This window comes from Pelodiscus sinensis, chromosome 10, assembly GCF_049634645.1.
Source record: "Pelodiscus sinensis isolate JC-2024 chromosome 10, ASM4963464v1, whole genome shotgun sequence".
NCBI classification, from domain to species: domain Eukaryota; kingdom Metazoa; phylum Chordata; order Testudines; family Trionychidae; genus Pelodiscus; species Pelodiscus sinensis.
In genome coordinates this window covers 10,544,166-10,560,756 of record NC_134720.1, presented here as the reverse complement: position 1 = coordinate 10,560,756, position 16,591 = coordinate 10,544,166, and the positions used below count along the sequence as shown (strand labels likewise).

The 16,591-nt window shown below is 45.7% G+C and overlaps 1 protein-coding gene across 6 annotated transcripts in view; it reads left to right on the top strand.

Annotated features, from left to right (window-relative positions):
- Positions 1–16,591, top strand: part of PIK3CB (phosphatidylinositol-4,5-bisphosphate 3-kinase catalytic subunit beta) — a 229,428-nt gene that overhangs the window by 188,968 nt on the left and 23,869 nt on the right. For all 6 annotated transcript variants that reach the window (XM_075937524.1, XM_075937519.1, XM_075937522.1 and 3 more), the window contains 2 exons: positions 6,655–6,822; positions 10,781–10,904. In XM_075937524.1, coding sequence (XP_075793639.1) covers positions 6,655–6,822; positions 10,781–10,904 — 292 coding nt within the window. The remainder of the gene's footprint in view (positions 1–6,654; positions 6,823–10,780; positions 10,905–16,591) is intronic.

Sequence of the window (16,591 nt, the reverse complement as noted above, 5' to 3'; positions counted from 1 at the left end):
GAACCCCGGCGGGAACTTTAAAAAGGTGACCCTATGAGAGGCAGCAAGGTTGGGGGAAGCAGGGCTGGTGCTGGGGAAAGCTAGATTAAAAACTGTTTCCCCCCCCCCCCCCAGCACCATCTCCATGGTGCCGCCTACCACCCTGCCCATGTTGATACCTCTGTAAGAAGCAGCAGCATGGGGAGGGGGACAGGAAAGGCTGATCTGGCAGCAGCCCCTGTCCATAGGGGGTCATAGTAGAGAACTGGAATCCTCAACGGACAGAGGCTGCTGCTGTGCAGCAGACCCATCCGCAGCTGGACCACTACAGACAGCAGCTGCATCGCCACAGCAGCCCCCAGCAGCTCCCCACAGCCACAGGTGCTGATGTTGGCTGGGCAGTCCTGGCTCTAGCTGGATCTGGTTCCAAACCCTGTTGTGGCTCTGCATTTTAAAAGGCAGTAGGAACCAGGGGGGCAGGCTGCCCGGCTCCGACTGCCTTTTAAATTGCATAGCCACAATGGGGTTTGGTCCATTGGGGTTTAAGCCGAAACTGAGCCAGCGGCCTTCCCCTATCGACTAATCAAGTAGTTGATTAGAATTTTTATTGACTACTCAATTAGTATAATAAGCTCACTTTAGCATCCCTAGTCACAAGACGCGTGTCGCACGCACGCGCCAGAGTATTGCTCCTGTAAATCTCTAGCTATAAGCACGGGCTACCAAAGCACCTGCAGTGCAATATGGACAGGAACTATCTCGAACATCCATTACTGCAAAAGGTGAGTAACCTCCTCTTACAGTGTTTAGTGTGCTCAGTTGGTATATTGAGAGGCAGAGAGGGTGATACACTTTTATTGAACTTTATTGTCAAGTTTCCTGAATTATGAAGTGAATATTCATTTTTACCTGTATTGATAGGTACAAGTCTAGACTACAAGTAAATGGGAAAAAATTAATAAAAACAAAACAAAGAAAGCCTTTCTTTAAAAGTCTGTAGGATTTCAGTTATTTAGTAAACTGAAAGCTGTACCTGAAAGTAGACAAACAAGCTGATATAATGAAGTTCCAATACTCACCCATTTATTTGAAAGAAGATATTGCTTTTTAAGAATTAAATTTTTGAAAGATAATTTTCCTTCTACACTGTATTTTAATAGTATCACCAAAGATTGCTTAGAGAGTTGTCAGTAGTCTTCACATGGTATTTAAAAAGGAGAAAGGTATCCTAGTGACAGATGGTAAAGGCAAAAAAGGCCAGAAAGAAGTTAGACAGAACCCTAAAGATTTGTCCCCAACTTGACTCCTGTCAAACTGTCTCTCTGACAAGAATGTTTTTTCCTCCAGTTGTAGGAACACTGTCCTCCAGGGGCTGAATAGCTTTCATCATTGCTTGCTTTTGAAGAGGAAGTTGTTGGACATATGCCAGATTAAGCTGCAAATAGGATAGATTGAAATGCCATGGAAGAGTGCCAGCCTGCACTTTAACCTGACAATACTTGACTTAAGTTTTCATGTTGTGATAAGAAAGGGCAGTGTTTCCTTGCATCGTGAACACTGGTGTCATGCAGTTGTTTCAAGTATTATTTAATTCTAGTGTGAAAACTTCTTTTGATGTTGGGGATTTCTAATTGGGAAAGAAGACTACACTCAAAGAAAAGGTTATAAACCTGGCTTTTTTTAGTTTATTTTTAAAAAGACTTTTGAAATGCTGGGTAATTATCTGGATATATCATATAATCAGGTCATCTACATTAGACTTTAATTTATGCGTCTCAAACAAATCACATGACATATTTGTGATTCTGTTATTCCACCAAGTGGTAGAGATGGAAACAGAAGTAGTCCTTCTCACTTCTAATGGAAGATTATTTCCGATGGCATGTTTTTAGTGCTTACCCCAGTTTAATTTTATATGTCCCAAAAATGTGACCAGTTTCCTGAATTGCGTAAGGACTGCTACGACGCATTTACTAGAGAAGAGCATGGGAGATAGTCTGTGACCAGGCCAGTGTTGCAATATTCAACCTGTGTATTGCCCTGCATTCTAACTTTGCCCCAACTTGTCCTTCTTCTAGTGCAGGTATCAGTAGCCTATGGCTGCGAGTCAAATATAGCTCTCTAGAAGGGTCACATATGGCTCTTCTGGAGTCCCAATTCAGCCCCCCCTCCCTTACTCCTCCCTCAGCAAGGAGCCCGTGCTAGCATTGCCCTCCGCAAGACTGGAGCGCCAGCACCGGCTTCCTGAGGGGGGGCCTGAGGCTCCAGCCGGGACCCGACATGCAGGGAACAAGTGGAACAATGCATTGCTCTTTTCCTTCCCTTCGCATGTGGGAAACAAGTAGCCAGAATGGCTCCATGCACGCTGCCCTTTTTTGTCTCTCCGGGAAACACTTCCCTGAGGTTTCCCCTGCAATTCCTTCCTGGAGGCTCCTGGGGAATGGTAGCAGCAGCTGTGTTACATGGTGCCAACCATGCGGTGTGCAGATAAGTGCCCTCCATCCTCTCATGCCCAAACTCCTATCCCCTTACTCACCCTCCTGGCCAGACAGCCCCTTCCCCAAGCCAGAATTGCCCCTGCCTCCCTGGCCAGTATCCCTCTCGCCCCACCCCCGCCCCAAATCCTCCCCTGCATTCCTTCTGCCTCCCTGACCAGAATCCCCCCTGCCCCAAGCTCCCTGGCCAAAATCCTCCCTATTCCCAGCCCCCTGGCCAGACACCTCCTACCTTCCCCCCAGACAGAATCCTCCATCTGCCCTCCCTACCATCTCCCCCCACCCCCTGCCCGGGCCACGTATCCAGCCTCCTGCCCCCTTGCCCAGGCAGCCTGCCCCCTGGCCAGACCTCACCCCCTCTTATATCCTACCACCTCCCGCATAGATCCTGCACTCCCATCCCTGTCCTGTACCCTTCATTTTTGGCCCCAACCCAGCACCTAGGGGGGGTCCACAAAATCCACTAACCCTGGAACCCCAGATGAGTAAATCTGGCCTGCGGCCTTGAACCTCAGTCCTCCCTGCCCCTTCCCCCACTACAGTGGTGGAGCACCAGAGGAGTGAGGTGTTTCAGGTGGAGGCCACATCAGTGAAGGTTAGGTGTTTTGGGGGAGGTTTTGTTTTGTTTTGTTTTCTGATTGATTGTGTCAGTGGCCCCTGACCCCAAAAAAGCTCCCCACTCCTGCCATAAATCAAGACAATGTTGAAACATTTTGTATTGGGCATAATATTTTACTCTATATAAAAATGAAGTCTGGCCAACAAGCCCACAATTTGGGACCAGCCCCCATCTGACTGAAGTGTCATAACACTCCTGCACCCCTGCACATACCAACCAAGTCCATCATACACCTGATTCCCCCCCCCCCGCCCTGAGCCTCTCTCATTCCTAGTCCCCTGCACCTCTGCATCTCCACACACCCCAACCTGCTGCCCTGAGTTCATCATACACCAAATCTCCTGCCTTGAGTCCCTCGTACACCACAAAACAGTCTACTACACCCTCACATCACCAGCCCTCTGCCATAAGATTGACAGAAAATAGCCTGATTGCATGAATGAAGTTGGATTCGACCAATTATGATGTAAACGTCAAAGAAATGTGCAAAAAGATGCAGCAGCAGAAATTCCGTTAAATAAAGTTTGAGAGTACAAATGTTTAGTTTTCTTTATGCTATTATTAATCATTATGTCACTTATCAATGTTTCATTGTATATTTTCAGTCATGCAAATGAGCCTTCTTATGTGGCTCTTTGACCACTTGTTTGAATTTTGATGTAGTTTGGCGCTTTGGTTTGAAAAGGTTTCTGACCCCTGTCCTAGTCCTGTCCTAGTCCTGTCCTGGCTCCAAATAGGAAACACTAGAAGGAGCATGTGGCTCTTTCAGCAGTGATTTCTTGGCACAGATTGTGAAATGGTTCTGTATGAATAGATATGTGATTGGCAACAGGCAGCATTCTGCCTGCTCACAGCAGTCCAGGATTCAAATATTTATGTAGTGAGAGAGGGTTAGAGAAGTTTGGAAGCTGGGAGACTGTTCTGCAGCGGCATAAGGAGGAGAGAAAGGTGTAGATGGAAAAGTAGAGAAGACCTACAGAAGCAGGGTTAATTCCACTTCAGTGCCAGGGAGTGGACAAAAAATCAGTTCACTTTTCATGACTAGTGAGTAGTAATTTTAACTTTATAGTTTTGAGCTCATGTTCATTGTGTCGGATGCCATTTTTGGTCTAATTAAACAACCCTTAAAATTAGTAACTAGCTTTTTATTATTTTTGAATATTTTGTTATTGTTATTATAGATATAGTTTTAGAATCAGCTACTTTAAAGAAGATTTTTTAGGATTAGTGGTGAGAATAGTATACAACTAAAACTCAAGACTTGAAGAGTTATAAATATTGCTGGCATCTAGCATGTGACCATACTCTCTATATTGTAAATACCTCAGTTAAGTTGTTTTTAGCCCCATCCATACCTCCTCACCATATTTGCTGCATTTCTCTGGCCCAGTTTAATCTTAAATCTATCAATATGAAATAATCAAAACTGAAAACCGAGTGCATTACTATTGTTGAGTACAGGTTGGATCTCCCTGGTCCTGCACTCTCGAGACTTGACTGGTCCTGGATAAGGGAATTTGATGGACAGCAAGAGGTCCCCTGACACCAACACTTCAGCCCACTGCCCCTCCCCACTGCTGGTTCCTTCTGTCCAGCCAGGCTGCCTGCTGGCCAGCCTCAGCCCTAGCTCCACTACCTGCTGGGTGACATTTGGTCAGCCACACTGCTTCTGCCGGGCTGCTGTGACCACAGCAATTTTCCCCTCCTGGGCTGCTGTGGCTGCAGCCCCGGCCCTACTGCCAGAAGGCAGACAGACCCACACAGCCCAGGCAACTACAGACCACCCAGGATATTACAGCCCTGCTGCTAACTGGGCTGATGTAGCCCCAGCTTTGGTCCCAGTCCTATGGCCGGGTGGCAGGCAGCCCTGATAGTGCTCCATCGCCACCCAAATTGCCCAGGTACTGCTGCTGCTCTGGCTGCTGCAGCCCCCCCAGCACCAGATTTGTGGGGCTCCCAGCTGCTGGCCCTCCCAGTTAAGGGAGGTGCAACCTATATAATGTAATTATGTATTGCCAACATGTTCATTTCTAGAAGGACTTTGCTATCAACATTAGTGCCTGTGATGTGCACTTTGACAATTTTATTGATCTTAATAAAGTAGTGTGATAGTGGTGGTGGGTGATAGAATGAAAACCTTTTGATGTCCTGCACAATAGAAATTCCAATTCAGGGTTTTTTCTATAATCAGCAGTCCACAATGGAGAAGCATGCCAATTGTCAGAATTCTAGCTTACCTATGGCACAGAACTTATTTATCATCATGTTAAAAGCATATACTGTATATTCTGTTAGATATGTTCTGTGTTATTTTTTTATCCCTTTGTAATGTGCCCAAGCATCCTGTGAGGGGTCTCTCTTCAATTTGAAAGAGATATTGTGCTACCTCTTTATTGATTTCTTGAAACTTTTTAATTGAACTAGAAAGGATGGAAATCCAATGGATATGTTAAAATATAGAGGGGCTGGATTTTTGTTTGTACTTTGGCACCTTTAAACTACTCTGATGGTACAAAGGAACCTTAAAGTGAGAGTGAATATAATTTACTTTCTCTTTACAGCCCATTTACACTAGAAACTAGAAACTGAAATGAAATGGTTCCCTCTATTGTTTTCTTAACAGAATTACACATCAGTTAAAAGCAAAGTGTGGCATATTTCCTCATACAGTAAAACCCCTATTTTACAGCTCCGCAGTCCCCAATACATTTGTGAAGTGGAAGAGGTCATAAAATTAAACACCAGGCTCCATCTATACTGTCAGGTTTTTGCGGAAGAGGAAATGCAAATGATGCACTCATTAGCATTTCTCTTGCTCTTATTTGCATATTCTCTTCCAAGCCTTTTTGCTGAAGAGGTTTTTGGGGAAAAAAACGCAGTGTAGATGGGACCATTTTGCACAAAAAAACTCTCATTTTGAGGAGGGGAGGAATAAGTATTCTTGTGCAAAAGTGGGTTTTTTGCGCAAAATGGCCCAGTCTACAATGCGGTTTTTTCCTCAAAAACCTCTTCAGCAAAAAGGATTGGAAGAGAATATGCAAATGAGAGCACAAGAAATGCTAATGAACACTTCATTTGCTTTTCCTCTTCCACAAGAACGTGACAGTGTAGACAGAGCCTCAGTTACAGTAGGTATAATACTGTGCATAGTATTGTACAGTAGTATTGTGCATTGTCACTTGTTTTTGTCCTTCTAAGCTTTGCAGAGTAGTTTCCAAGACACTGAAGGCATCAAAGTGTGAAAGAATGTTGACTTGTTCTTCATCTAAAATGATTTTTGTAACATGATACTAGTCCTCCTTTCTCCCTCTCCCCCAACCCTTCCAAATCAGGAAAGTGCTTCATATAAGTGGTCAGTTGTGAGATTGGTATATGTAAAAACTGAGCTACTGAGGCTGTTTCTGCATTTATATAGCAGATAGAAACTGCTATTTTTAAATAGAAAATTGATTATTTCACTCTGGAAATGTGTCCATGTATTAACTTCCGAGAGTTAAACCTTAAAATTAAATTAAAATTCCTAATTTTTTAATAGTGTCTCTGTTTGTTTTTTTGTTTCAGGATGTTGCCATATGGCTGTTTAGCAACAGGAGACCATTCTGGGCTTATTGAAGCTGTTTCTTCTTCAGAAACAATTGCAGATATTCAGCTAAATAGTAGTAATGTCGCTGCAGCTGCTGCGTTCAACAAAGATGCTCTCTTAAATTGGCTAAAGGAATACAATTTAGGGTAAATTTTAATGTGTTTTCCTTGTTTCTAACTTGTGTTACAATTTTTTTACATGACATTGTTTTGAGGATTAAGGGGAAAAATCCTAAATCCCATTTTAGGGTCCAATCTTGCAATGTACATCCAATCAGCATCCACAGAGAAACCTCCTTTCTGAGAAAAAGCCTCCTTCCCAGGAGTGGAGCAGGCAGCCCTAGCCCGCCCAGCTCCCTGGGAAGAGGCTTTGCTGCCCTGTCATAGTGAAGCTACCTCCCCAGGAGCTGGCTGAGTTCAACCAGCACCTGAGGCTTATCGATTAAATAGATAAGTCTGTTGCATTCTACCATTCCTAGTAATAAGCAGCCCACAGGCTGGACACATTTTTCCAGAGTTAATCGCTGGTGGGCTTCTGGACACTTTATTTACCCGAGTGCCTGCAAGTATGGCCTCCCGCAGCTCCTGTTGGCCACTGATCACCTGTCTTGGCCAATGGAAACTGCAGGAAGAGGTGTGGACCGAGATATTGCTTTCTGCAGCTCCCATTGACCAGGAAGACACTCCGCAGCAACTGGAGCTGCAAACGGCCGTGCCTCTGGATGCAGAGGTAAATAAAGTGTCTGACAATCACCAGGGGCTAACTTTGGAAAACCACGTCTGTGCCGCTTACTGACCGTCCCTGTATTATAGAATCACCACAATGCATATCCTGAAGGATTGGGTGAGATTCTGCTCTGCACCTGTAAGAGGCTCAGCAGAAAACTCCGCCCAGGAATAGGATAGGCTGTAAGTTGCAGACTTTGCACTCCCAGACATAATTTAGATAGCCCTCAGGACTTCTCTGGAACCAACTAGCTCACAGCACTGTCTGGAATCTTCAAGCACTGTGTGCTGTAGCCCTGCCTCTGGCACTCCCTGTATGTGAGGGCTTGCCATGGACTCCTCAGATGACAGTCTCATTGCTGTCTTTCTATTTTCTTGTGCCTGGAGAGTCTTTTACTGGCTCAGTCCAGTGCTTCTAGGTCCCTTTTACATTGCTCTGTTCCTGTTACCCAAATGTCACCGCTCAATTCCCCAGTCTAGAACTTTGTGTGTAGATATGGGGGCTAGCTAGCAGAATAAACTCTGTAAGAACTTATCTCTGTAGCTCCCAGAAAAACTTGTCCGGTTTCAGTTTCCCTGACACCCAAAAAGAAAGATGATTGGTTGCTGCCACCACCAAGTGTAGATAAAAATATAAAATAAGCCCTTTTCCAGGGAAAAGATCACTTGGAAAGCTCTCCTCCCTGCCCCAACCTCCATTTTGTTTGGAGTTGAGAAAACAGAGATAATCCACAGAGAACAATGGGGCTCTGCTCCTCCCAAGTAATTTAGGCACATAGGTTTAAAGATACAAAAATCAACCAATATCAGTTAGCCAAAACAAAAAGAAAACACTTTTATTATTAAAACAAGATTACTGTTGCAAGCATAGCAAATGACTGGGTGTTAAAAGCAGTGGAGTGAAATACACTCAGGGAAAATCCCTGGGCTGTAATTTTAGTTACAAAAGAGATAACAATTAACCAGCTCAGATATGATTTCCAAACTCTCAAACAAGGAAATGATAGGGTTGTTGAAGGATATCAATGATAATGTTGAGGCAGCAGAGAGTTGGGAAGTTGGTTTAGAACGAGTAGAGGTACAACACAAGGAGATCTGATATCACTGAGTATCTTCATCACACACCTAGAGAGAGCAATGGACAAGATCAAGGACGAGGTAGAAAGGATATTGGTGCACGGGATGAGAATTAACAACTTAAGGTTTGCAGATGATATAGCTATCGAGGAAGATCAAGAGAAGCTAGCGAGAATGGTGCAGATGCTAAATGAGGAAGGGAACTCATATGGACTGATTATGAAGATAGATAAAACAAAGACAATGGTATTTGGAAATAAGGAAATGGGAAGGAAGATCAGTATAGATGGGATCGAACCAGAGAACGTAGAGAAGTTCACATATTTGGGGAGCAACATGATGTATGATCTAGACTGTAAGAAGGAAATAGTGACTACAATAGCAAAAGCAAGAGTGAGTTTGAAGGCAATAAATAAGATCTGGAAAGGTAAAGCACTTAGCTTAGGAACAAAGCTGAGTGATTTGAAAACATGTATTAACAGCATGTTGTATGGATGTGAGACATGGGTGATAATGAAAGATTCGAAGAGAAGGATATTGGGGTTTGAGAGGAGTTGTTATAGAAAGATCCTGAGAATAGGATAGATGCAGAATATCACCAACGAGGAATTATATAGGAAGATACAGCCGAAAAGAACCTACTGCAGAATGCTTTGCAATGGAAGTTACAGCTATTCAGGCATATCTGCAGAATGAACGACAAGTGAAAAGTTAAGACCCTGGTATTCAGCATAATGGATGGTCCGAATAAGAGAGGCAGACCCCACAGAGAATGGGTAGATGATATAGTAGATGGGTGCGGAACTAGTCTACAGATACTAAGCCACTCTGCACTGGACAGGGAAAGATGAAAGGAAATAGTGAGGGAGACATCGGACACCAATGGGTGTTGAGCCCATGGTTGTTGATGATGATGATGATGATGATTGATGGAAAACAATAAATCCTGAAGGACTAGCTAAACTTTTCCTTACTTATCCATTTTAGTGAATTCAAGGAGTTTGTTCCTGGGAGAGTCCGTGTCTCCTGCTACCTGGGGAAAAACTGCTCTGACCCAAAACAAAGGAAAAGGGTGGGTGCGGGGAACCTTCTCTCCATTTGAAATGCCTTATCTGCATTTCACTGACTGAATGCCCAAAGCCCCCTCCCTCAGGTGCATCTCCAGTATTGCTTAACCCTTTCCTCACTCTTCAGGTATGTCAGGCTCTCCTTTGCAGCCCCAATTCATGACACCAATGTAAAAGGGTTAAACAGAGTGAGGATCTCATGCCTTCTGTGCGTGCATATATGCACAAATACACGCACATATAGCTATCTTTGCAAGTTTAACGTTGTCTTTTCAGATGTTTAAATTGAATGGTGTGCCCTGTAGCCAAGAAGGCTAATGGTATATTGGAGTACATTAGTTGGAGCATTGCCAGCAGATCTAGAGAAGTAGTTACTCCCTTTTATTGAGCACTGGGGAGTCCACGTCTGGAGTATTTCATCCAATTCTGGGCCTCCCATTACAGAAAGGATGTGGACACATGGGAGGGAGTCCAATGGAGGGCAACAAAAATTATTAGGGGGCTGGAGCATATGACTTAGGATAGGCTGAAAAATGTGGACATATTTTACAGAAGAAAAGAATGAGTAGGAGGGGGGATTTGATAGCAGCCTTTAAATACCTGAAGGTGGGTTCCAAAAAGGATGGAGAGGCTGTTCTCAGTGGTGACAAAAAAAGGAGCAGTGGTCTCAAGTTGCAGTGGAAGAGGTCTAGGTTGGATATTAGAAAAAACTATTTCACGAGGAGGGTGGTGAAGAACTGGAATGGGTTACCTAAGAAGATTGTGGACTCTCCATCCCTAGAGGTTTTTAAGTCCTGGCTTGACAGCGCCTTGGCTAGGATGATTTAGTTGGGAATTGATCCTGTTTTTATCAGGTGGTTGGTCTCGATGACCTCCTCAGGTCTCTTCCAACCCTATGATTTTGTGATTTCAGATTCAGGTTGCTATTGGAGTTTCAACAGCAGTACAAATCTGAAGTTCTAATACTGACAGCATGTTGAACTGTATTTCATTGGATAAGCTATGAAATATAATTTACAAAACATAATTGTTCATACCAAATGGCTCAGTACTATTGCCTATTGTAATTCTTTCATTTCTATCTTCCTAACTAGTGAAATGGCTTAATAATCCTGCGTTTGGTTTAATTTAATCAGATCCTAGTTTTAAGCAAAATTGTATGTTTTTCTTAATATGAAAATAGAAGGTGAATTATTGCTTATGTACAAAACTATTGTTTGCCTTTGTGTTGTTAGTGATGACCTGGATCGAGCAATTGAGGAATTTACTTTGTCTTGTGCTGGCTACTGTGTAGCTACTTATGTATTGGGCATTGGTGACAGACATAGTGACAATATCATGGTCAGGAAGAATGGTCAGGTAAGAATCCTGTTAGCAGCTAGATGAAATCTCTTTAAAAATATTTGTAATTATAGTTATTGTAAAAAGCTTATTTTGATTTTTTTTCCAGTTCTTCTTCAAGCAGTGTCCCTACAGGTGCTCCACCTCTTCAGAGAATTTAGGTAGCAGTGCCCTCGGTAGGCTGTGCATGTGGGGCAGCCGGCACATGCTGATGCATCTACTCTGTATGCATAGCCATCTGTCCCTTCAGTTCCTCTCTGCCGCCACTGGCTTTAGTCAGGATCAAGAGCTGCCCTCCTAATTGTTGTGAATTTTGTTAGAGTTAGTATTGTTGTAGATATTATAGATCCGTGGTCCCCAACACGGTGCCCGCGGGCGCATTTCAATGCGCCTGCCAGGTGCTCGGGTCTGGCCTGGCCCCGGGCACATGGCGCACGGGTGCTTGCGCTTGGCGGGGGGAGCGCCGGCCCCGGGCGCGCGGCACTCGGCGGGAGGGGGGGGGGAGCGCCGGCCCCGGGCGCGCGGCACTCGGCGGGAGGGGGGGGGGGGGAGCGCCGGCCCCGGGCGCGCGGCACTCGGCGGGAGGGGGGGGGAGCGCCGGCCCCGGGCGCGCGGCACTCGGCGTGAGGGGGGGAGAGCGCCGGCCCCGGGCGCGCGGCACTCGGCGGGGGGGCGGAGCGCCGGCCCCGGGCGCGCGGCAAGGGGGGGGCCCACCCCCACCCCCACCCCCGGGGGCACTAGTGTCCCCACCCCCGGGGGCACTAGTGTCCCTGGCGCCTGGCGGGCAAATGGCCACGCCCCCTGGCGCCCAACAACTTCAAAAGGTTGGGGACCACTGTTATAGATAGTTATTTTTACAGTTGTAGTTAGAAAAAACATTTCTTCCTTTTCACTGTTGGGGCCCTTTTCTCAGTTGGCCATTTTTTCTTCCTGGGATGCCCAGGCTTTAAATGTTGCCTGGCAGGCTTTCAATCCCAGTGTCCAACAGATATTCACAGTGTATTCGGTACCTGGGCCAAATGCACGCTACCGCCCAGTGCCAGCACTGCAAGCAGTTAATCACAGGCACATGGAAGGCAAGAGAGTTACAACTGAAGCTCTTGTCACTAGAAAATACAGTGCGACTGGCTTCAGACCCAGAACACTCAATACCGCTATGGCGATGTCTGAGAAGGCTGCCCAGTCAGGTTCCAGTGCCAAGGACTCTGCCTCACTCCAGTAGTCCTGGAAAAGAGACCATTCAGCAGCCAGACATGATTCCCCTTCCAAGAAATTAGTGCACCCTCTAAAAATGCCACCAGCCATAACTAAGGCACCAGAGAGAGAGAGGCTATGGGACCATCAGGCACTGATGGGTCCTGAGGATCTAAGGACCTTTCTAAGATGAGTTCTAAGGCACCGGCCAAGTCTGTCCCACTCAGCACAGCTGACACCGTCTGACTCACCTTTGGTACTAAGAAAGTCATGACACTCTTCTGCATATTTATGCTACCCCTGGTGCCAATGAAACATAAGCATGCGGCACCACAGACTCCAATGACATCAGCCACAGCACCACCTTAACACCGATGATTATAGCACCACAGCACTTTACAACAACTGAAGAGCTGCACATCACCTCAGTACCAATGACCCCATTCTTCGGTACTGATGGTTCACCAACATCAGCCAAGTTCAGCCTCTGCATACCTGCAGGGTTGACACCACCGCTTTCTAGTGACAAGGATGAAGAACCTGGAGTGGGTACCTATATCCTAAGGCATTCTTCTCCTAAACACTCACAACTACCTCCTCAATGGCAACCACCCCAATGGCTGCCCACCAACAGGCCCTACTGGGACCTGTGGACACTGTATAGCGCACAGCAGTAGCCTCAGGCACTACCCTCTGGCCCATCTCATGCCCTATCCCTGCCCTCTCTCAACAGGTTGGTATTCCAAGAGGAGGAAGGTACAAGAGAGGAGATCTCTGCTTCCTTGCCACTGCCTACACATATCTAATCTTCATTGCCAGACAACACTCTAGTATGCCTCCTCCACCCATAGCAGGAGATTATTTTAATTAATTTCAAGAACTTTATAGAAGGGTGGCAGATGTGCTGGAAGTCTCCCTGGTCAGCCTTCCTGAGACTCAGCACAAATGAACCAGTATTCTCTATGCCTCCCCTTTAGCGAAATTGGCGCTTCCTACGGATCCAGCCCTTATGGACACTGCCAAAGCCATCTGGCAGACATCCACCACTGCCCTGCCTGTCTGTAAAAGAACTGACAAAGTATTACGTGGCACTTTCTGTTCTCCCACTCCTCTCCCATTCTTTAGTTGTCTGTGCCATTAACCAGAGGGGGGAGGAAATGCTGCCAGAACCACTCCTTGGTTACGTCTAGATTGCATCCCTTATTCGTAAAAGGGATGCAAATTAGACGTATCGCAATTGCTAATGAAGCGGGGATTTAAATGAAGCGAAAAAAAGCGGCAGCCATTTTTATGCTAATGAAGCGGGGGAGATTTAAATCCCCGCTTCATTAGCAATTGCGATATGTCTAATTTGCATTCCTTTTACGAAAAAGGGATGCAATCTAGACATGGCCCTTATGACAAGGAGGGAACATTTAGATCTGATGGGCAGCAAAGCTTATTCCTCCACATCCCTACAGTTAAGGATTGTGAATTACACTGCATTCCCAGATACAGAATGGGAGCAATTCAAGACCAATATAAATGAAGGTGCTCTAATATCCCGCATCACTCTCCAAGAATCCCTTGATGCCTCTGATACTGCATCTTGCTCGATCACCACAGTAGTGGTGATTAGGAGAGCTTCTTGGCTCCACCTGTCTGGCTTTCCTCGTGAGGTGCAGGCCACAGTGGTGGATCTTCCATTTCAGGGGTTGAAGCTCTTCATGGACGCCGCTGATGCTTCCCTGTACATGCTCAGAGACTTGCGTGCCACACTCAAAATGCTGGGCATTCATGTCCCTGCAGTAAAAAGAAAACAAGGGAAGTATTTTACTCGGAGGTACAGGCCCACATCCTTTAAACAACCACAGAGGCAATATGAGGCCAGACAGAAGCAACACCAAACCAAGCACAGGCAGAGCGTTGACCAATCCTTGACCTGCCAACCCTCAACTTCAAGGCAAACATTTTGAAGTTCAGGTTGAGGGCATGATAACCCAACTCCTAAGACACATTCCCCATATTTCATAGCTATCTTAATACCTTTCTGCCCACATTGATCTTTCACTACTATGGACAGATAGGTATTAGACGTTATCAAGAATGGATACTGTATCCCCTTTTCGTTTATCCCTTCCTCCCTGTCCCTCTTCAGAAGCCAATCTCATCACAAGAGCCTCATCTAGGAGCTCAGCCATCTGCTCCAGCTGGAAACCATAGAACCTACGCCTCAACATCACAGGGACAAAGGGTTTTCCTCACAACAAAAAAGATGGGAGGATGGAAACCGTTTATCGACTTAAGGAAGCTCAACCATTACATACGACCACAACAGTTCAAGATGGTCACCCTACCCACAATAATCCCTGCCTTAGACAAATCTACCCTTGACCTACAGCACACCTATTTCTGTGTGTCCATCCACCCAGCACACAGGAAGTACTTTCAATTCGCAGTATACAGTGTGCATTTCCAATCCACCATGGCTCCAAGAGTGTTTTCCAAGGTGCTTGCTGTTGTGGCTGCCCATCTCTGCAGACAGGGAATCACAATATTTTCTTACCTTTTCAGTTTAGAAAAGAGGAGACTGAAGGGTATATAAAATCATGAGTGGTGTGGAGAGAGCTGATAAAGAAAAGTTATTTATTAGTTCCCTAAATAGAAGAACTAGAGGACACCAAATGAAATTAATGGGTAGCAGGTTTAAAACTAATAAAAGAAAGTTGTTCTTCACACAGCGCAGTTAACCTGTGGAACTACTTCTGTAGTACAGCATGCCAGACTACATGTGGCCGAGACCTGTTTACAAACCATGTTTCCACAGCATCAACAAAGCCATCTCGATCCCTCTCAGTGTCAAATATTCCTTGAACTAGTGCACAGACACAAGAAACATGTGCAGTGGAGTACCTTTCCACAAACAACTATCATCCACAACTATCATGACAGATGTGTCTCTCCTTGGTTGGGGAGCAGCACACACAGTCATTCTCAAAGTAGAGAGGTGATAGGATTTATGTGCAGGAAATTCCCTTCCCAGCTTGTCAGCACGGGAGGGACATCCGGTACTGCCCCTTCATGTCGCAAGGCTGTTTCGGACTGGAAAGTCCCCCAAAGACCACCATTGGTGCCAACAATGGAACGAGCTCTCACCATCAAGCACCAAAGGCACCATAGGCACCAGCAGCCCCATCCACAATATCTCTGGCATCGGCATCAATTCAGCCACCGGCACCAGCAGTAACAACTGCACCGGAATGTACATCTCACCCTATCCCGACACCAGATACGCCTAACAGACCATCAGCATCAAGAAAGGCTCATTACCTCCAGCACTGGGTTGCGAATTTCATTGCAGTACTCAGCCAAGACATATGTCTTTTTCTCCTCCTTTCGCTTCCAAGGGCTCAGTAATGCTCCCTCTTTCTCCAGCCTTATCGGGGCATGCAACATGTTGGGAAGAGCATAAAAGTGTCTTTTCCTCGAGGCACTCATCTCCCAAGATGGTCTTGTCATATGATCACTGCAGATATTACCGCAGCTGCCCACCATATTGGACAATGGACTACTACTGGCACCAGCCTTCCTGTTCCAGACACTGGTCACCTTGATGGTACAGATCCTCTCATGCACAGCAATATGCTTCTTCTCCTGTGCCTGCTCATAAACAACACACTCAGCATCGGAGGTATTCACCACCACCACCACCTCCACCACACCATTCTGAACCAGAAGAGGGTCAGTTATCGGAACCTGATGATCAGCAGCCCGATACTTCCCTTACAGATCAGTCCTCCTTGTCTCTACAAGAAGCCATTATCCCAGGGGCCATGTCACCTACAGATGATCTTGAACAGTTCAAGAATTGTTTAAAAGGGTGGCCACTAGCCAACTAACTGAGGTTCAGAAGAAGCAGTACCACCTCCTCAAAAACCTTCAACCCTCCCAACGAGCGAAAATCACGTTGCCAATAGATGAGGCCATTATGGAGGCTGCTGAGGAGATTTGGCAGACCCCAGCTTCTGCCCCACTGATCAATAAGAGAGCAGACAAAGTATTTTGTCCCAGCTAATGGTATGGAATTTTTATTTTTTCATCCTCAGCCCAATTCCCTAGTAATGGATGCAGCCCAACATAGGTCCAAGACTTCCCAGTATAAGAATGCTGCAGCTGATAAGGAAAGCAAGTGCATGGACCTTTTCAGCAGGAAAATATATTCTTCCTCAACACCACTATTGTTCATCACCAATTATGTTGCTCTTCTGTCTAAGCACGACTTTGACAATTACGCCAAACTTACTGCACTAATGGAACATTTACCAGATGCAAAGAGACCCATTTTGAAGTCCATAGTCCAGGAAGGATACGTGTCCACTAGGTCATACCTTTAGTTCACACTAGATGTGGCAGACACAGCGGCTCGTTCCACTGCTACCTCTATAGTCATGAGAAGAGCCTCGTGGCTACAAACTGCTAGAGTCCCACAAGAGCTTTAGACCAAAGTTGAGGACCTCCTGTTTGACAAACAG